The 14,870-nt window shown below is 31.2% G+C and overlaps 1 protein-coding gene and 1 long non-coding RNA gene across 4 annotated transcripts in view; both read right to left on the bottom strand.

Annotated features, from left to right (window-relative positions):
- Positions 1–1,497: 1,497 nt before the first annotated feature.
- On the bottom strand, positions 1,498–2,008 carry LOC140918863 (uncharacterized). The gene is made up of 2 exons (XM_073363665.1): positions 1,739–2,008; positions 1,498–1,602 (listed from the first exon to the last, which is right to left on the bottom strand). Exons 1-2 carry the CDS (start codon positions 2,006–2,008, stop codon positions 1,498–1,500), a joined length of 375 nt encoding a protein of 124 aa, XP_073219766.1.
- A 6,217-nt stretch (positions 2,009–8,225) lies between these two features.
- Positions 8,226–14,870, bottom strand: part of LOC105853086 (uncharacterized) — a 33,454-nt gene continuing 26,809 nt past the window's right edge. The window contains exons 1-7 of one of the 3 annotated variants that reach the window (XR_003470555.2): positions 10,051–10,506; positions 9,794–9,825; positions 9,540–9,673; positions 9,324–9,421; positions 8,552–8,660; positions 8,415–8,466; positions 8,226–8,307 (exon numbers count right to left, since the gene is read on the bottom strand). This is a non-coding gene — a long non-coding RNA (uncharacterized lncRNA). Of the gene's footprint in view, positions 8,308–8,414; positions 8,661–9,323; positions 9,422–9,539; positions 9,674–9,793; positions 9,826–10,050; positions 10,507–14,870 lie in introns of those variants that run through there. The other 2 variants (XR_012163966.1, XR_012163967.1) reach the window with 2 other exon arrangements.

The raw sequence follows: 14,870 nt of genomic DNA, 5'->3' as shown, positions 1-14,870 counted from the left end.
TTCTTTATTTATTGATTTAATAAAGATAAATTGATTTTGTGTAAAATTTATCTCTATAAAATTAAATTATATAAATTTATATGTGACTTTTTTTTTATTTGCTCCTTTTAATTATAAATATTTTTTATTTTAATCCATCAAGTTTTTATTTTTTTTTCTATTTTTATTTAAATAAAAAAAAAAATATATATATATATATATATATATATATATATATATAATTCATAAAAATAGATAAATTGAAATTTTAAATGACGTTAAAATTTTAGGAAGCCCAAGTTTGAAATGCCGATTTCCCAAAGATTTTTTTAAAAAAACATTTACTTCAATTTTTTTTCTTCAATTTTTATTGAAATAACACAAATAATATACATATATATAATTATAATTAATATAATTCATAAAAATACATAAATAGAAAATTTAAATTACGATAATTGACTAAAGCTGGCTGTAACATTTGGACAATGTTTTCGAGTATGGCCAGTTAATCGACACCATCCACATATTTTTGGTGTTTTTTCTTTAACGTTCATTTCAGTTCTAATACGGGTACTATTTGAACGACCTTTTTTAATTCTCTGCATTTGAGGATTGTGATACAATGTTTCACCTTCATAAGTGGGTCAATATCCTTCATTAGGTATAGGTGGAAACTCTTCTTTGTAGATGCTAAATACATTAACAACCTTGCACACGTCAGATAGAAAAACTAAATAGTTTTGACGAGCATAAAAACATGCAGCTATGACATGTGAACAAGGAACATGTATATCCTGAAATTTTCCACAATCACACCAATTGGTCGCACCTCTCTTGGGTTTACTGTTTCATGCACCATGAAAGAATAACGATTTCGGTCGAATTGCATGACTATGTATACTCGACCATGCAATCGTCTATGTATACTCGAACAAAAGCTAATGATGGCTGATGTTGCTGTCCCCTTTCTGCATATAAAACTCCCAATCTATAGTATGTTGATTGTACCAAAGCAGTGATTGGAAGATTACGTGTATCCTTGTGCATTGCGTTGATTGACTCGGAAATGTTTGTTGTCATGTGTCCCCATCGTCGACCTTGAGAACAAGCCATAGTCCATTGTTCTGGGGGATATTATCGATCCATCTTAAAGCCTCTGGATTTGCCATCTTGATTTCATTGCGGTAATATTTGAATGATGACTCATTTAATGCATATCTTGTTAGAAATAATGTAAAAATTATCAAATATGATAAGGTGATAAGTGGAAAATATACTAAGAAGAATTAGATCACTACCCATACAAACAAGAATTCTTGGAAGTTCCTTGTCCTTGAACTCTCTCATGAAATTTTGTGCAACGTGTCAGATGCAGTACACATGTGTTGACGGAGGATCATGCCAACCTTTATTTGGATTATTATAAGCACTTTTAATGGATTCGTGTCCATCTGAAATCAAACAAACGTCGACTTGAGGTGTTACATACCTTCTTAGATTTTTTTTAAAAAGGCTCTAAGCACCCCCTGTCTCACCTTCCACAAGTGCATAAGAAATGAGAATTGTATTTTTATTTCCATCTTGTGCAATAGCAAGCAAAAGAGTCCCCATGTACTTTCTCTACAACCAAGTTCCATCCACTAAGACAAATGGTTTACAAAATTTAAACCCATATATGCACGGAGGGAAAGCCCCAAATAGTTGTTTGAAAATTTTTGACCCCTAATAGAGTATTATTAGAATATGCAAGTGATACTTCCATTTCCACAATTGTTCCTGGAAGAAATTTTTGCATAGTCAACAACCACCTTAGAAGGTCATTGTAAGACTTTTCCCAGTTTCCATAAATCGTTTCGATAGCTTTATTCTTTGCCATCCATGTCTTTTTATAGGTGATTGTGTAGTTGTATCGTTCTCGAATATGTGCAATGATAACATTCACTTTAATTGATGGATCAACTTTCAAAAGCGACTTTATGTTTGCGCATATGATGTTAGAGTCAAGCTTGGTATGATTCTGTGACATAGAGGAATTTGCGCAATTGTGGGGCCCTTTCAAACGACCAATCACCCATTGCTTACTTTTTTGACTTAACGAATCCTTGCATTTGAACAAGCATTGTGGATTCACACATTTAATTACATGCCTGTATTGATCAGATTGCACTACACGGTAATTGAGGGAGTGTTTTATGTGATAATGCTTAATTGCAAGTTGACAATCTGGTTTGCTATTAAACTTCATTCCAATCTCAAGAGATGCATCTAATAGGTGGTTCATTAGATGGCATATCAAATTCGGAGGATTGGTAAGCATAATCCAAATTTAGATTACGCATATGGAATGGTGGATCGTATGTCATTCTAATTATAGGAGGTTCTACCTCTAGATCGTCACCATTGTCATTGTCATTGTCATCTTCCTCGTCCTCGTCCTCGTCTTCATCATCAAAGTATGTTTCTTCTTCAATCTCTTCACTTATTTCTTGTTGATCAAAATCGGCCATATCACCTAGTGGAATATATGGTTCAGGTTGAGATGTTTCGGCCCAATCAAAGTATGGTTCGGGTTGGTAAGATTCATAATTTTGAAAAGAATAAGTGTTTTGTGTTTGAAAATAGTATTCAGGGTGATGTGTGGTTGAGGATGATGGTTGACCAACATCGTATAATGGATTATCCTCCTCAAATGTGACATATAACTCTATAGATCCGAGTTGCGGCCACTGTTTATGAACATCAAACATGAGTTCAACATCTTCGTCGTCTTCAACATTTAACAATTCATAATGAACTAGGCCTTGTCCAAATGAGGTACGATGTCAAAAAATTATATTAGACACCTTTTGATTTTCTAACCTCAACTTTGCTTCAATTTTTTTCTTTAAGTAAGTAAGGTTGCATCCAAAATTAACCCGGATAGCTTTTTTTTTTTTTTCCGTCACTTTTGAAATATTTACCAATATCTTGTCTTTCACATATTTCACCATTGTAATAAATCAGAAAAACTATATTTTTTGGGGCCATTGATATGAAAATGAGATATTGAGATTGAGATGAAATGAAATGAAAATAATATATCATACTTATAGAGAACCAATTATGATACATGCATTTATAGACAACTAGTTATGATACATGCAATGTTGCCAACACTTGTGGACTGCCATTGTGATAATCCGGGAATGACATGCATGTCCTTACAAATCGCCTTTCCCAAAGGCGACTTCGTGACAATCCCTTTATAAAACTATTAATTAATTCACTATCATTCATATTTATTTTCGTAGATATAATGGAAAAGGTGTGAAATTTGGCGATACACCTCGTTATCATACCGCTGGATATCGATCAAAAATTGATCACATGACCGTTAACGATGTAATATATTAAAACTTTACGTTATTTCTATTATTTTATTTTTCTTATGCATATATTACTAACAAACTTGTTATATATTAGTTTCTATGGAGGCCATATCTACGTCTAACATACGATTATCCAGAAGACAATTGGTTATGGAATGCATCTACATATTTCATTTGTTTCTACATAATAGAAATGTATCAAACTGATATAGTGAAACTACAATTTGGACTACTTCAAGAAATTCCACATCCTCCGAGGAACATGAGAAAGTATCATAAGGTAGATTTGCATAAACAAGTTGATTATAGTTGGCCATTATTCTACAAAAATGAGAACAAAGAGTGAAATGAACGAGAGAATCATATTATTCACGGTCAACCTCTAAGTGTTGAATTCAAACCAAGTTATGAATACAAGGTTTGGTATTGTAAAAATTCTAAACGATTTATGTCTGTAGAAAACCAATTGGTTGATCATCGTGTCAATCCACCCCAACCTCCACCCTAACCTCAACCTCCACCACAATCTAACCAATATTTTTTTTTCCAAGAATCAATGTCCAACACAACGCAACAAAATCAATATTATATACCAACACCTCCTGACACTCAACCGTCTCCTCATACTTTTACCCACACACCACATCCTCATACTTTTACCCACACATCACATCAATCTTACAAGTTCACGTCAGGGGAACAATTTAATTTTGACAGCCAACAACTACATCAAAAAGACAATCATCGACTATTATTTGCATCAAGCGAAGAGGAATTGTTGTATAACACGTTCAACACTCGTCATAATACACTGAGTCCGCTACCCAGTTGCTGAATAATATGTGTCAACAAAACTTTCAAATTCCAAGCTTTGGGAATGCATATACTCCGTTGAATCAGATATCCAATTGGGCTCATGGTGGAAGTAGTTCTTCTGCATCACTTCCTCCTAGACATCCTCCACAGCAAGAAGACGAAGATCAAGAAGAAGAAGAAGAGGAACAACAACAACAACAACAAACTCGTGATGTACCAATGCGTCGTCAAAATCTCGTACGTGTAAGAAAACCTCGGCAATGTGGTACTGGAGGCCACCTTCGACATTAATTATCGTAATTTTTGTCAAATTTGTGATTTTTTTATGAATAAATTATGTAATTTAAAGTTTTATCGTAATTTCAAATTTCTATTTATGTATTTTTATCAATTATATATATATATATATATATATATATATATATATTATTTTTGTTATTTCATTAAAAATCGATTTTTTTTAAAAAAAAAACCTTTGAGAAATCGGCATTTCGAACTTGGGCTTCCTAAAATTATATCGTAATTTAAAATTTCTATTTATCTATTTTTATTAATTATATTAATTATACATATTATTTTATTTATTTCAATAAAAATTGAAAAAAAATTGAAATAATTATAAAAAAAAACATTTGGAAAATCGGCATTTGGAACCTGGACTGTCTAAAATTTTATCATAATTTAAAATTTCTATTTATCTATTTTTATGAATTATATTAATTATATATATATATATATATTACTTTTGTTATTTCAATAAAAATTGAAATAATTTTTTTTAATAAAAATACCTTTGAGAAATATTCATTTGGAACTTGGGTATATTAAAATTTTATCGTAATTTAAAATTTTTATTTATTTATTTTTATTAATTATATTAATTAATTATATATAATATTTATGTTATTTTATTAAAAATTTAAAAAAATTGAATTTTTTTTTAAAGAAAAGGCTCTTTAGAAAGTCGCCATTTAGAACTTTGGCTTCATTAAGAAAGTCGTCATTCTGAATCGCAACTTATAACTAAGAACAAAAAAGGTATTTAGTAATGTAATTTTGAAATAGGAGTATATTAGTAAAAGAAATTTCAAAAAGAGGGTTATTGCAGGAAAAAAAAACCACAGTACTAAGAGTAGTACTTTTTCTGGTAGCATCACTCTTGGTTTTATTCCAAACTTTTCTACAGCTGCTTTTCTTTGACTAGAGAGCGATTAGAATCAACCATCCTAAATTCATCTTAATAATAATATTCAAAATTATTGCGACTAGCATGACTATTACTCTCTAACTTCTTAGTACGCACAATTAAAGCAACATTTCCCCTACTATTACTATGATAAGAAGCACAGCAAAAGTCAGTGCCAAAACCATGACCAGCTGTAGGAGAATCATGCAATAAAAGGTCAAATTTTTATTGGCAGACAATAGTTAAAGAGAAGAAAATAGAGAAGTTTAAATACCTTGTGTTTCATCCTTATGATTTGTTGAATCCTTTTCCATTTTATTAGACTCTTCATGATTCAACACATCAATGTTACCTGTCTTTAAACAAACTCTTCATCTGAAAGGCATTTTGCTGCATATGTTCCGTGTAGGCTCAAGTACTAAGTTCCACCTAAAAATATTGAGTCACTAATCTGCAAAGTTTGAGAATGTAGTAACAGTCTCTACCTTCTGCCTACGTGTCATCCTTTTTGTCCCCTCCCGAATCCCTATCAACCAGCTATTATAGACTTGAAAACCATGCTTGTCAAAAATCCTGCATCTCTGGACTCTGGTTCTGCCTTTCCTTTAGAGTTCTTTTGAGCCCTTCTAATTTTAGGACCCAATATTGTTTATAGAAATGACAACACAACCCGCACTTGCAGACATTCACCTGAATCTATTTTCATTTAAATAGGATAAATCTGCTTTGATTCAATGTAGATTTTTTCTAAAATTAAAATCGACGGCCGATACAGATTTGAAGGTGTTCATATCCACCCTGCCTTTGCACATCAGTCCGTCTGTCAGTAATATTATTGTCATTTTTAAATTTTATATACATGTACATGTTCAATATATTTAATATTATTTTCAATATTAAAAATTATAATCTTTTTTATATATAGAAAAAATATAATTTTAATATTTTTTTAATTTTATTATTGTATAAATTAAAATTATTTTATTATATTAATTAATAGATATGAATTTTAAATTTATTATTTTATATGTATGAATGAATGAGTGTGAGTGTGAGTCCGAATGGATATCCATCCCGTCTTAGCACACGAGGTGGATATGAGCATGCTCAAGTTTGTTCGTAGTTTTATCATCATAGTTTATAATTCATCTAATTATTGAAATTAATAAGCTATATTAAATTTTTTATATATAATGTCAAGTTTTTCAATCAATTAAAAGAATACAAATCAATTAAAAAATAATCAAAAGTTAATCGATTTTAAGAAAAGAATCGATTCTAAACTGAATTTGTCGAAATCAGTTGCATAATCAAAAATTAATTATTTAACCATAACCGATTATACAATCAGTTTTATAAGAAATTTAAAATAAAAAATAAATTTAATTATAAATCTTAGTTTATATAATAATTTTAAAATAGATATAATTTAATTTTATATAAATAAATAAAAACCAACCATGCAGTGTCTTGATTGTTTCTACTTAATGGTTAAGCTTTTATCTATTTTAGCATTTGTTTGTTTTCAGGTTGGGGTTCTTAAGTTTATTTTGTGGTTATGTTAGAAAATGATCCAAGGAAGATTTCAATGAATTAGAAAGGTTTAGCTTGGTGTGTGTATTAGAATATTAGTATAAAACATCTCATTAATACCTTGTACATATTAGAAGAGTATTTTAGTTTATTTTCCATTATTATCTTATCCATTTTCTTTTAGGAATAGTTTTAATACTACTTAATACATTTTGACCAAAATTTGGTGACGTAGCAATTTTTATATGATATGGACATGAATAAGATGTGTATATGGAACACATGTTACCATTTTTAACTTTTAAATAATAAAACATATCCTTTAATTACTGAAATATAAAAAAAATGAAAAAAAATCACATAATTAAAATAAAATCTCAAGCTGAACAAAAAGAACCCTAGATCATCAAATTTTGATCAAAATTGAAAATGTCACTACAAGAAAAACTCTTGTTACCTACAACAAATTTTATCTTTATCCACGACAAGTCCGTAGGTAACGTCAAATTACTCACAGATTACCCACGGACACGGGTTCGTAGCTATTTCGCTCGTAGGAATATATTTATCCACGAACAAGCAGTGGGATACAGTTACTTAAGGAATGTCCGTAGATAGTATGACTCACCGATTCTCCGTGGGTAACGTTACTCATAGAGTTTCCGTGGGTAAAAACACATACTTACCCACGGAAAATTCACAAGTAATATTACTCAACTAACACGATATTTGGAGAGATTTCCTTTAAAATTGGAATCATAGCTTAATAATTTTCATGTGGACATAAATTAATAACATGAAAATATACAAATCTAATATGAAACCATTTGCCAAAAAGGAACATCTGAAAAAAAAAAAATGAAATTGTAACCTCAACCATTAAGAAGAAAAAAATAAATCAGCCAACACTCACTTTAAAAGTGAAAATTTCTTGGACTCCGAAAGAGTTGTGTCTGGGCCTTTCCTCAGTAACATGCACTCTAAGTGCCCTCCCGTTCAAGCTCTGCAATATGAAAAATAAAAATAATTAATCACACATGTAATCCTCGTAATGATTCCAATTGTCTCAATAACATTGTCTTCACAACATTGTCTCAATAACATTGTCATAAGCCTCTTCACAAGCCTCTTATCAATAGCCTCTTCACAACATTGTCTCAATAACATTAATTAGCCTCAATAAACCTTGTTGCTTCCGTTAAGCACATTTATTTACCGATACATGTTATGTTACAAACGATTAAGTAAGAAATAACTTATGTCTCACCTGACCGTCAAAAGCACTGATGCCTTCATTCATATCATTCTCACTGGACATTGTAACAAAGCCAAAACCATAGTGATCGACCGGTCTCTTTGTCATAGACTACCCAAACACTCTCAACCTTACCATGTTCATTGAAAATTTGTTCCAAGTGAGAACTGTCGACATCCCATGGCAAGTTACCAACGTAGACTCTCATCAAGTAAAATAAATACACGAACCTCAGCAAATCACAATTTTATCGATCTCTATTGGAGTTACTTACCTTTTGTTTCCCTTGCTGCCTTTCTTTTGGGTTCTTTTTAGTTTCATACCACCTTTTAGAAGAAGAAAAAAGATAGAGAACAGAGTGTTGCAGCCATATTCATGAGATTAATGTACAAATTAAAAGCTAAAGATTACCTAAATGAAGATGCTCTTGATTTGAGATTCATAGAAGATTTGCCCCCTCTAGTAGTTTCCTTGCCGTTCAGGTATTATGCGTCACTACCAACGCTCTCTCCTTCGAAATCTGAAAAAAAAATATTGTATGGAGGTTGCAATTTAAGACATAAGTAGATATGGTTACAAAAACAAGTATACATGGTAGCTAACAGGTATTCAAATCATCAAACGCCACGAAGCAAAAACCACCACAAGCATTTTTACCGACTCCTGGCCACCATTAAAATCTTGCAACATTGTACTATGATGAGGGCAAAACATTGTTAGAAAAAATACGACAATGTATAGAGACCAACCTCAGAACGTCAATTTGGATGCAACTACAAGTTGTGCAATACTACAATATAAATGTAAATGGCATGCTTCTTAAAAGGATAAATGAGATTTTTAAAAAAATAAGTTTTGAAGGTTCAAACACATTGAAAAGTAAACATTGACAAGGTTCGCAAGGATATTTACACAAGCTGATTAACTAAATAGTCTACAACTCTAAATGGAAGAAAACGTTACAACTATATGATTGATATGTTTAGCTTCCTCTTCATAGTGTGCATCGATTCATAATTCTCATGTTTTGTAACACACATTGCAGGTAGCATCATCTCTTTTTTTTCTCCATTTTCTGAGAGATGTTTCCCGCTTCAACATTTTTGATAACATCACAATTCACAACCCTTCTCAGTGCTGAATCAGTCACACATTAGAAAAGATAAAAGGAAAACTTACAAACCTACTATACTTGTTCACAACCTTCTCAACATCTTCCATTGTACTCATGGTTACAAATTCGAATCTACGACTCCGATCAGTATCCCTATTATAAATTACCTGAAATCACAACACAAAATCCACATTTAAACACTTTCTACCATAAGTATAAGATACTATGTAGCATTAACGCAATTACATAATATTTGAAATTGAAAACCAAAAGATAAGAATTTACCTCAACAACTTCTACAGTCCCAACTTGTTCAAAAAGCAAGGCCAATTTCTCACTATCAACATCAAAAGGCAAATTCCCAAAAAAAATCTTCAAATAGTTCCTCAAAACTCCCAGCCTCGTTGCTTTCAGCTTCACTAACATATGTATTTCCCCAAGTAATCAGCAGAGTTGCAAACCAAATACAAATTCATTACAATTTATTAATTACCACTAATAGATTAAACTAACAGAGTTAGGGTTTTTCAAGCTCTTACCTGTGAAATGAGATGTTAGGGATTTCAACGGGCTGTGCAAAAATAAAATGAGAGAATGAGTTAGGGTTTGCAAATCAATTAATAAACATTCAGTTACTCAACAAATAATTATGAAAATAGAACAAATTAGAGAGAGCAAACGAGACAACGACAACGAACGAGAGTGAAATAGAGAGCAAACGAGAGAGGACGAACAAGAGAGAGAGAGAAAATGAGAGAGAGAGAGCGAACTACAGATCGAGAGAGAACGAGAGAACCTGTGAGTGAGACGTTGAAGTGGCGGCCAAAGACCTCTGAGTGGTGGTGGTTTGTTCAGATTTCGGTAAGACTTGATATGAATCGTAGTTCAGATTCAAGTCAGTTCAGTTAGGGCGACCGCGAAAGCCACCGAATGGGTCAGTCTTTTCCTTCAGTGAGGGCGACCGCTAAAGCCACCGAATGGGTCAGTCTTTTCCTTCAGTAAGGGCGACCGCGATACTCACTGAACGAGACCAGGCAAACTCACTGAACCGAACGACTTCTTTGAGCACTGTAAGAGAGCTGGGACCAAATGAAGTTTGAGAACGATAAAAAAAGAAAGATAACACACTCTTGAGAGAGAGAGATCGACAAGGCGACATCCAGAGTCGACGAAGAGAGTTGCAATTTGGAGGAGGTTGGAAGAAGAGAAAGAAGGGTTTAGGGTTGTTTAGGTTGTAATTTTGAATGAATGAGTTCTTTTTGGTGTTGAGAATGAACAAATTTTGGGTTTTCACATAAACCATCTTTTATAAAACTCAACACAAAAATTTTCTAAAAAAAAAGAAATTATCTACGCAACCCTTTTACAACGCTTTTTGTAAAAGCGCTGTAAATTGAAGCGCTCTCTCATAGCTTTTACATCGCTTTAAACACAAGCGCTGTAAAATGTAGTGTACAGTAAAAATAACACGAATAAATCTTGCAAAATTTAAGTGGGTTGTGCATTTTTTTTCTTTATCCACAGACTTTTTTAATGTTACCTACGGAATAAGTCAACTTTTACTGATTCATGAAATTGATTCTCCTATTTCAAAGTCGACAGTTTTGATTTCTCCCTCTGATTTTTTAACTAAAAAATGATGATGTGTGATGATTTAAATAACATGACATATAATACAAAGATGTAGAAGGATTAAAACTCATAAAATTGGAATATAACACCGTAAAAATTAGATTTCAACTTCAGAAAATTTTCATAATTTTAACTTAATTAATGACATACGAATAATTAATGTATCTAAATAATTTCATATCATAGAATTATATATTATATAATTAAAAATATGTCAAATCATCATTTGTAGTTCAAAAATCTAAATGAGGGGACAAAAATTATCAACTTTTAAAATAGAGGTACTAATTTTATAAATTAATAATAATAGAGGGACCATAATTATAATTAAATCTCTAATTTTTAAAAATTAAAAGATTAAAATTGTAAAATTAAAAATAAAAAGACTATAATTATAAATTGATTATAGTCTAAGAATAAAAACACTATGCATGTCAAAATAAAATAAAGAGATAAAAAGAGACAAAGTTGAATAGCTTTGGAATTTAGAGATAAAAAAAAAATAAAAAATACAAGCCTGTTGTTAATGAGAATAGAGAAGCTTGAAGGAAACAACGCCAACATATTCAACGTAAAATATTAAGGTAGAAGAAGGATTTGTGTGTGTTTAGTATATGAGAAATATAAAAATGAAGACACTACTACTAATAGAGCAAAATGAAACACAATTTTTTGGTTCATTCTTATTAATTTAAGGAGTACATTTATTTAATGACTCATATAATCATTAGCTTAAAATTTTGGATGAAAATGTAGTGGATCAAGTCTAGTGACTTTGGTTACTCAAACTTGAAGGGAAGATTGTTGGAATTTAAGTGTGAGTAGTTAGTCTCACATTGATTAAGAATGGAAGAAATGTTAGCTGTATAAAATATGTAATTCATTACTTAATGTCTTAAGGTTTTTGGTTGGAATGTGGTGTCAAAGTGTCTTGCAAATTTAGAGCATTTGACTCGTTGTTGCTCTCGTGCTCTTCTGGACTCTCCAACACAAATCTCATCCAACTTATAATTAATCCAAGTTTCTCTTACTATAACTAGTGAAATTCACCTATCTTGATGACCCACATCAAGATAACTAGGAGACTTTTTTTGTACTTTAAGAAAAAGAAAGAGGACATGAATATTTTCCATTCTTGAAGAAAAAAAAAGGATTATTATATTTTTCCACACTTTAAGAAAAAAGAGTAAAAATTAAAGATTGTTTAAGAATGAAATTCATGTTCATATCATGGTTTATATTGCATCTAAATAAAAGAATGTTAGATTGGATCCAAAATCCGAGAATGTCCCTCCCTTTTACATAACTAACTGACATTATTATCTCACCCTTTCTATGGTTGGATCCAAAATCAGAGAATGTAATTCTGTTTTTGTACTTTGTTTAAGAACTAATATATTTTATAATCTTGGTTTATCATAGGATAATTGTAAACTATATATTTTATAGTTACAATTAATTTTACCTATTGTACTTATGATATTTTAAATGAATGCCTGTGTTGAATTAGAATGTATAATTTATTATCATATTCTAGATACATAGTGATGACTATTATAAATGAATAAAAATATCATCCAAACAGTGAGTTATTTTCTTATAACAAATTTCACTTTTGCTCGTGGATTTTCTAGTCTCAATTTAAATTTTAATTACTGTTAGAAATTATTTTATGGGTTTCAAATGATGGGATTCTAAAAACTGAGAGTGAGGAAAAACTGTAAGGTTTAGCATGTAGGAAATGTTTGAAAATCATCAATTCCACATTTGTTGTATGGTTGATCGTAGTGTGTTAAAAATTGATGGATGAGCATTATATGGAATAGACTAATTATTGAGTTAATGTGACACCACAAACCCCAAAATAATATTATAATAAATTATATCATATTCCTATGAAATTTACAGCGGATAAATAAAAATCTATTTTCAAGAAAATAAAAACTTTTATTTTTAATTATAATATCACGTTTCTCAAAAATAAAAATGACACTTTAAACTTATTTTCTCTATTAAAATAGTGCAATCTCGATAAGCTTGATTTAAGTATAATTACTTGATTAAATTTTTAAAAACTTACTAGTACTTCTAAGATTTTCATACAAAAATTCTTTTCAAATTAAATAAGTAAAATACAAATTAAAACCCTTATTCCCGGTATCACCTATCAGAGCGGGGTTGCTTCCAAACTTGAACTTCAAGACTCATTAACCTGTAATAACTGCGATTTCGCAAACGCATGGTCAAGCCAGTCAAACACAAACAACGAAGAGGTGAGTTTCGAAATCATGATGACAATATAATACAAGTAAGAGGAACACGCAAACAATCATATTAGAACCGTATCATTACACAAAAATTTCATCAAGGAAATATCACATTAAAAAATCAAAATCACTCAAGCAAAATCAATAAATTTCACTATAATATCAAATCATCTAAGAAAATTATTATCGCTTTTGAAACACACCAATCACTACAAAACAATCACAAGGAAATGCAATGTTATGCATGAGCTTAGACTCTACTTCACAATGTGGTACTATTCTAACTCTGAAGTACTTGGTTAGGAGGCTTGATACTATGCCACCATCCTGGTGGACGGATAATTCAAATTGACCCTGTCCTCATAGATCCCCTCAACTCAACCCGAGACATATATATGTGACAGTCGAGGTAAACGTGTGTTCCGTGGTAGCTCCTAACATTTGGAGTGCTACCTCCAAGTCACCTAGTAATTCCCCACCCGTATATCTCCAAGGTCTAACAATCTTGCCTTAAGGCTCGACGGTAGACTACCACGATCAAGCTCATTCAGTTGTACTTCCCCGGAATCACTAGGCTTGTCAGACCATACCTATACGATGACAAAATAATCTTCACTTTGCAAATTCTCAATATTTATTTTCTCCCCTCGTTGGCCTATGATACTCCATTAATACCGTCATCTCAAACACAAATTGGAATCACAATTATTTCACCAAATATGGGATTACTTCAATATTCTTATCACAAATTCACAACATCACTATCATTAATCATATCTCATCACATAAACTAAACACAAATTTATAGCATCACTATCATCAACCATACATCATCACATAGGCATATCACAAATTTATAACATCATTGTTATTAATTATACATCATCATAATCACATAAAATTATCACAACACATCCATTTTTATTATAACATCATTTAAACTCATCTAATCAAACATATGCATAAAATTAATTCAATAGCCAATATTGCAATAATATTAAATATCTCACGTTTAATAAAAATAAATCAAACATCACAATAATATCAAATACCACACATTTAACGAAGTTAAATCAATCAACATCTTATAAATATTTATATTCCATATTTTAATCTCACAATTTCCATATTTTTACATTAATCAATTTATAACTCAAAGGGCTACTGCCGTACGTAGCGAGTCCCGAATGAATCGTTGGGAAATACAGTTTTCCCGTTCATCTCATATTATATTATACTCATAAATTCAAACGTTCTCTCACCCCTTACCTTATTTAGACGATTTCTCAAGCACAAAAATCAATGGAAATTTTCTCCAGCGAGTAAGTTCGGATAAACGACGAGTTCACAAAATCATTGAGACGTGACTGATAAATTATCCGGAACATAAAAATGAATGTTAAATAATTAATAATAATTTTAGGAACAAAATTGGAGTCAAAACGATGAGAAAAACTGCAGAAAAAGTCTCACCGACTTGTCGGAGCGCTCGGAATGGTCCGACGTCAACTTCACTGAAAAATAAAAATGAGTAGTGCTTCTTGAAGGTTTCGACGAAGGGAATCCAAAAATGTTGTCATTTTTTTAGACGACAAATGCGGTGATCAGAATCAGTCAAAACAGCTCGCCCAAGGAAAGAAACGCAACTGTTTCTGATTAAACTGAGCCACGATCGTTAAAGTTGATGCCAAAAATGGATTAAGTGGTCAATTTTGTG

Source organism: Cicer arietinum, chromosome 7, assembly GCF_000331145.2.
Source record: "Cicer arietinum cultivar CDC Frontier isolate Library 1 chromosome 7, Cicar.CDCFrontier_v2.0, whole genome shotgun sequence".
Lineage (NCBI taxonomy): Eukaryota > Viridiplantae > Streptophyta > Magnoliopsida > Fabales > Fabaceae > Cicer > Cicer arietinum.
This window is presented reverse-complemented; position numbering and strand designations above follow the sequence as displayed.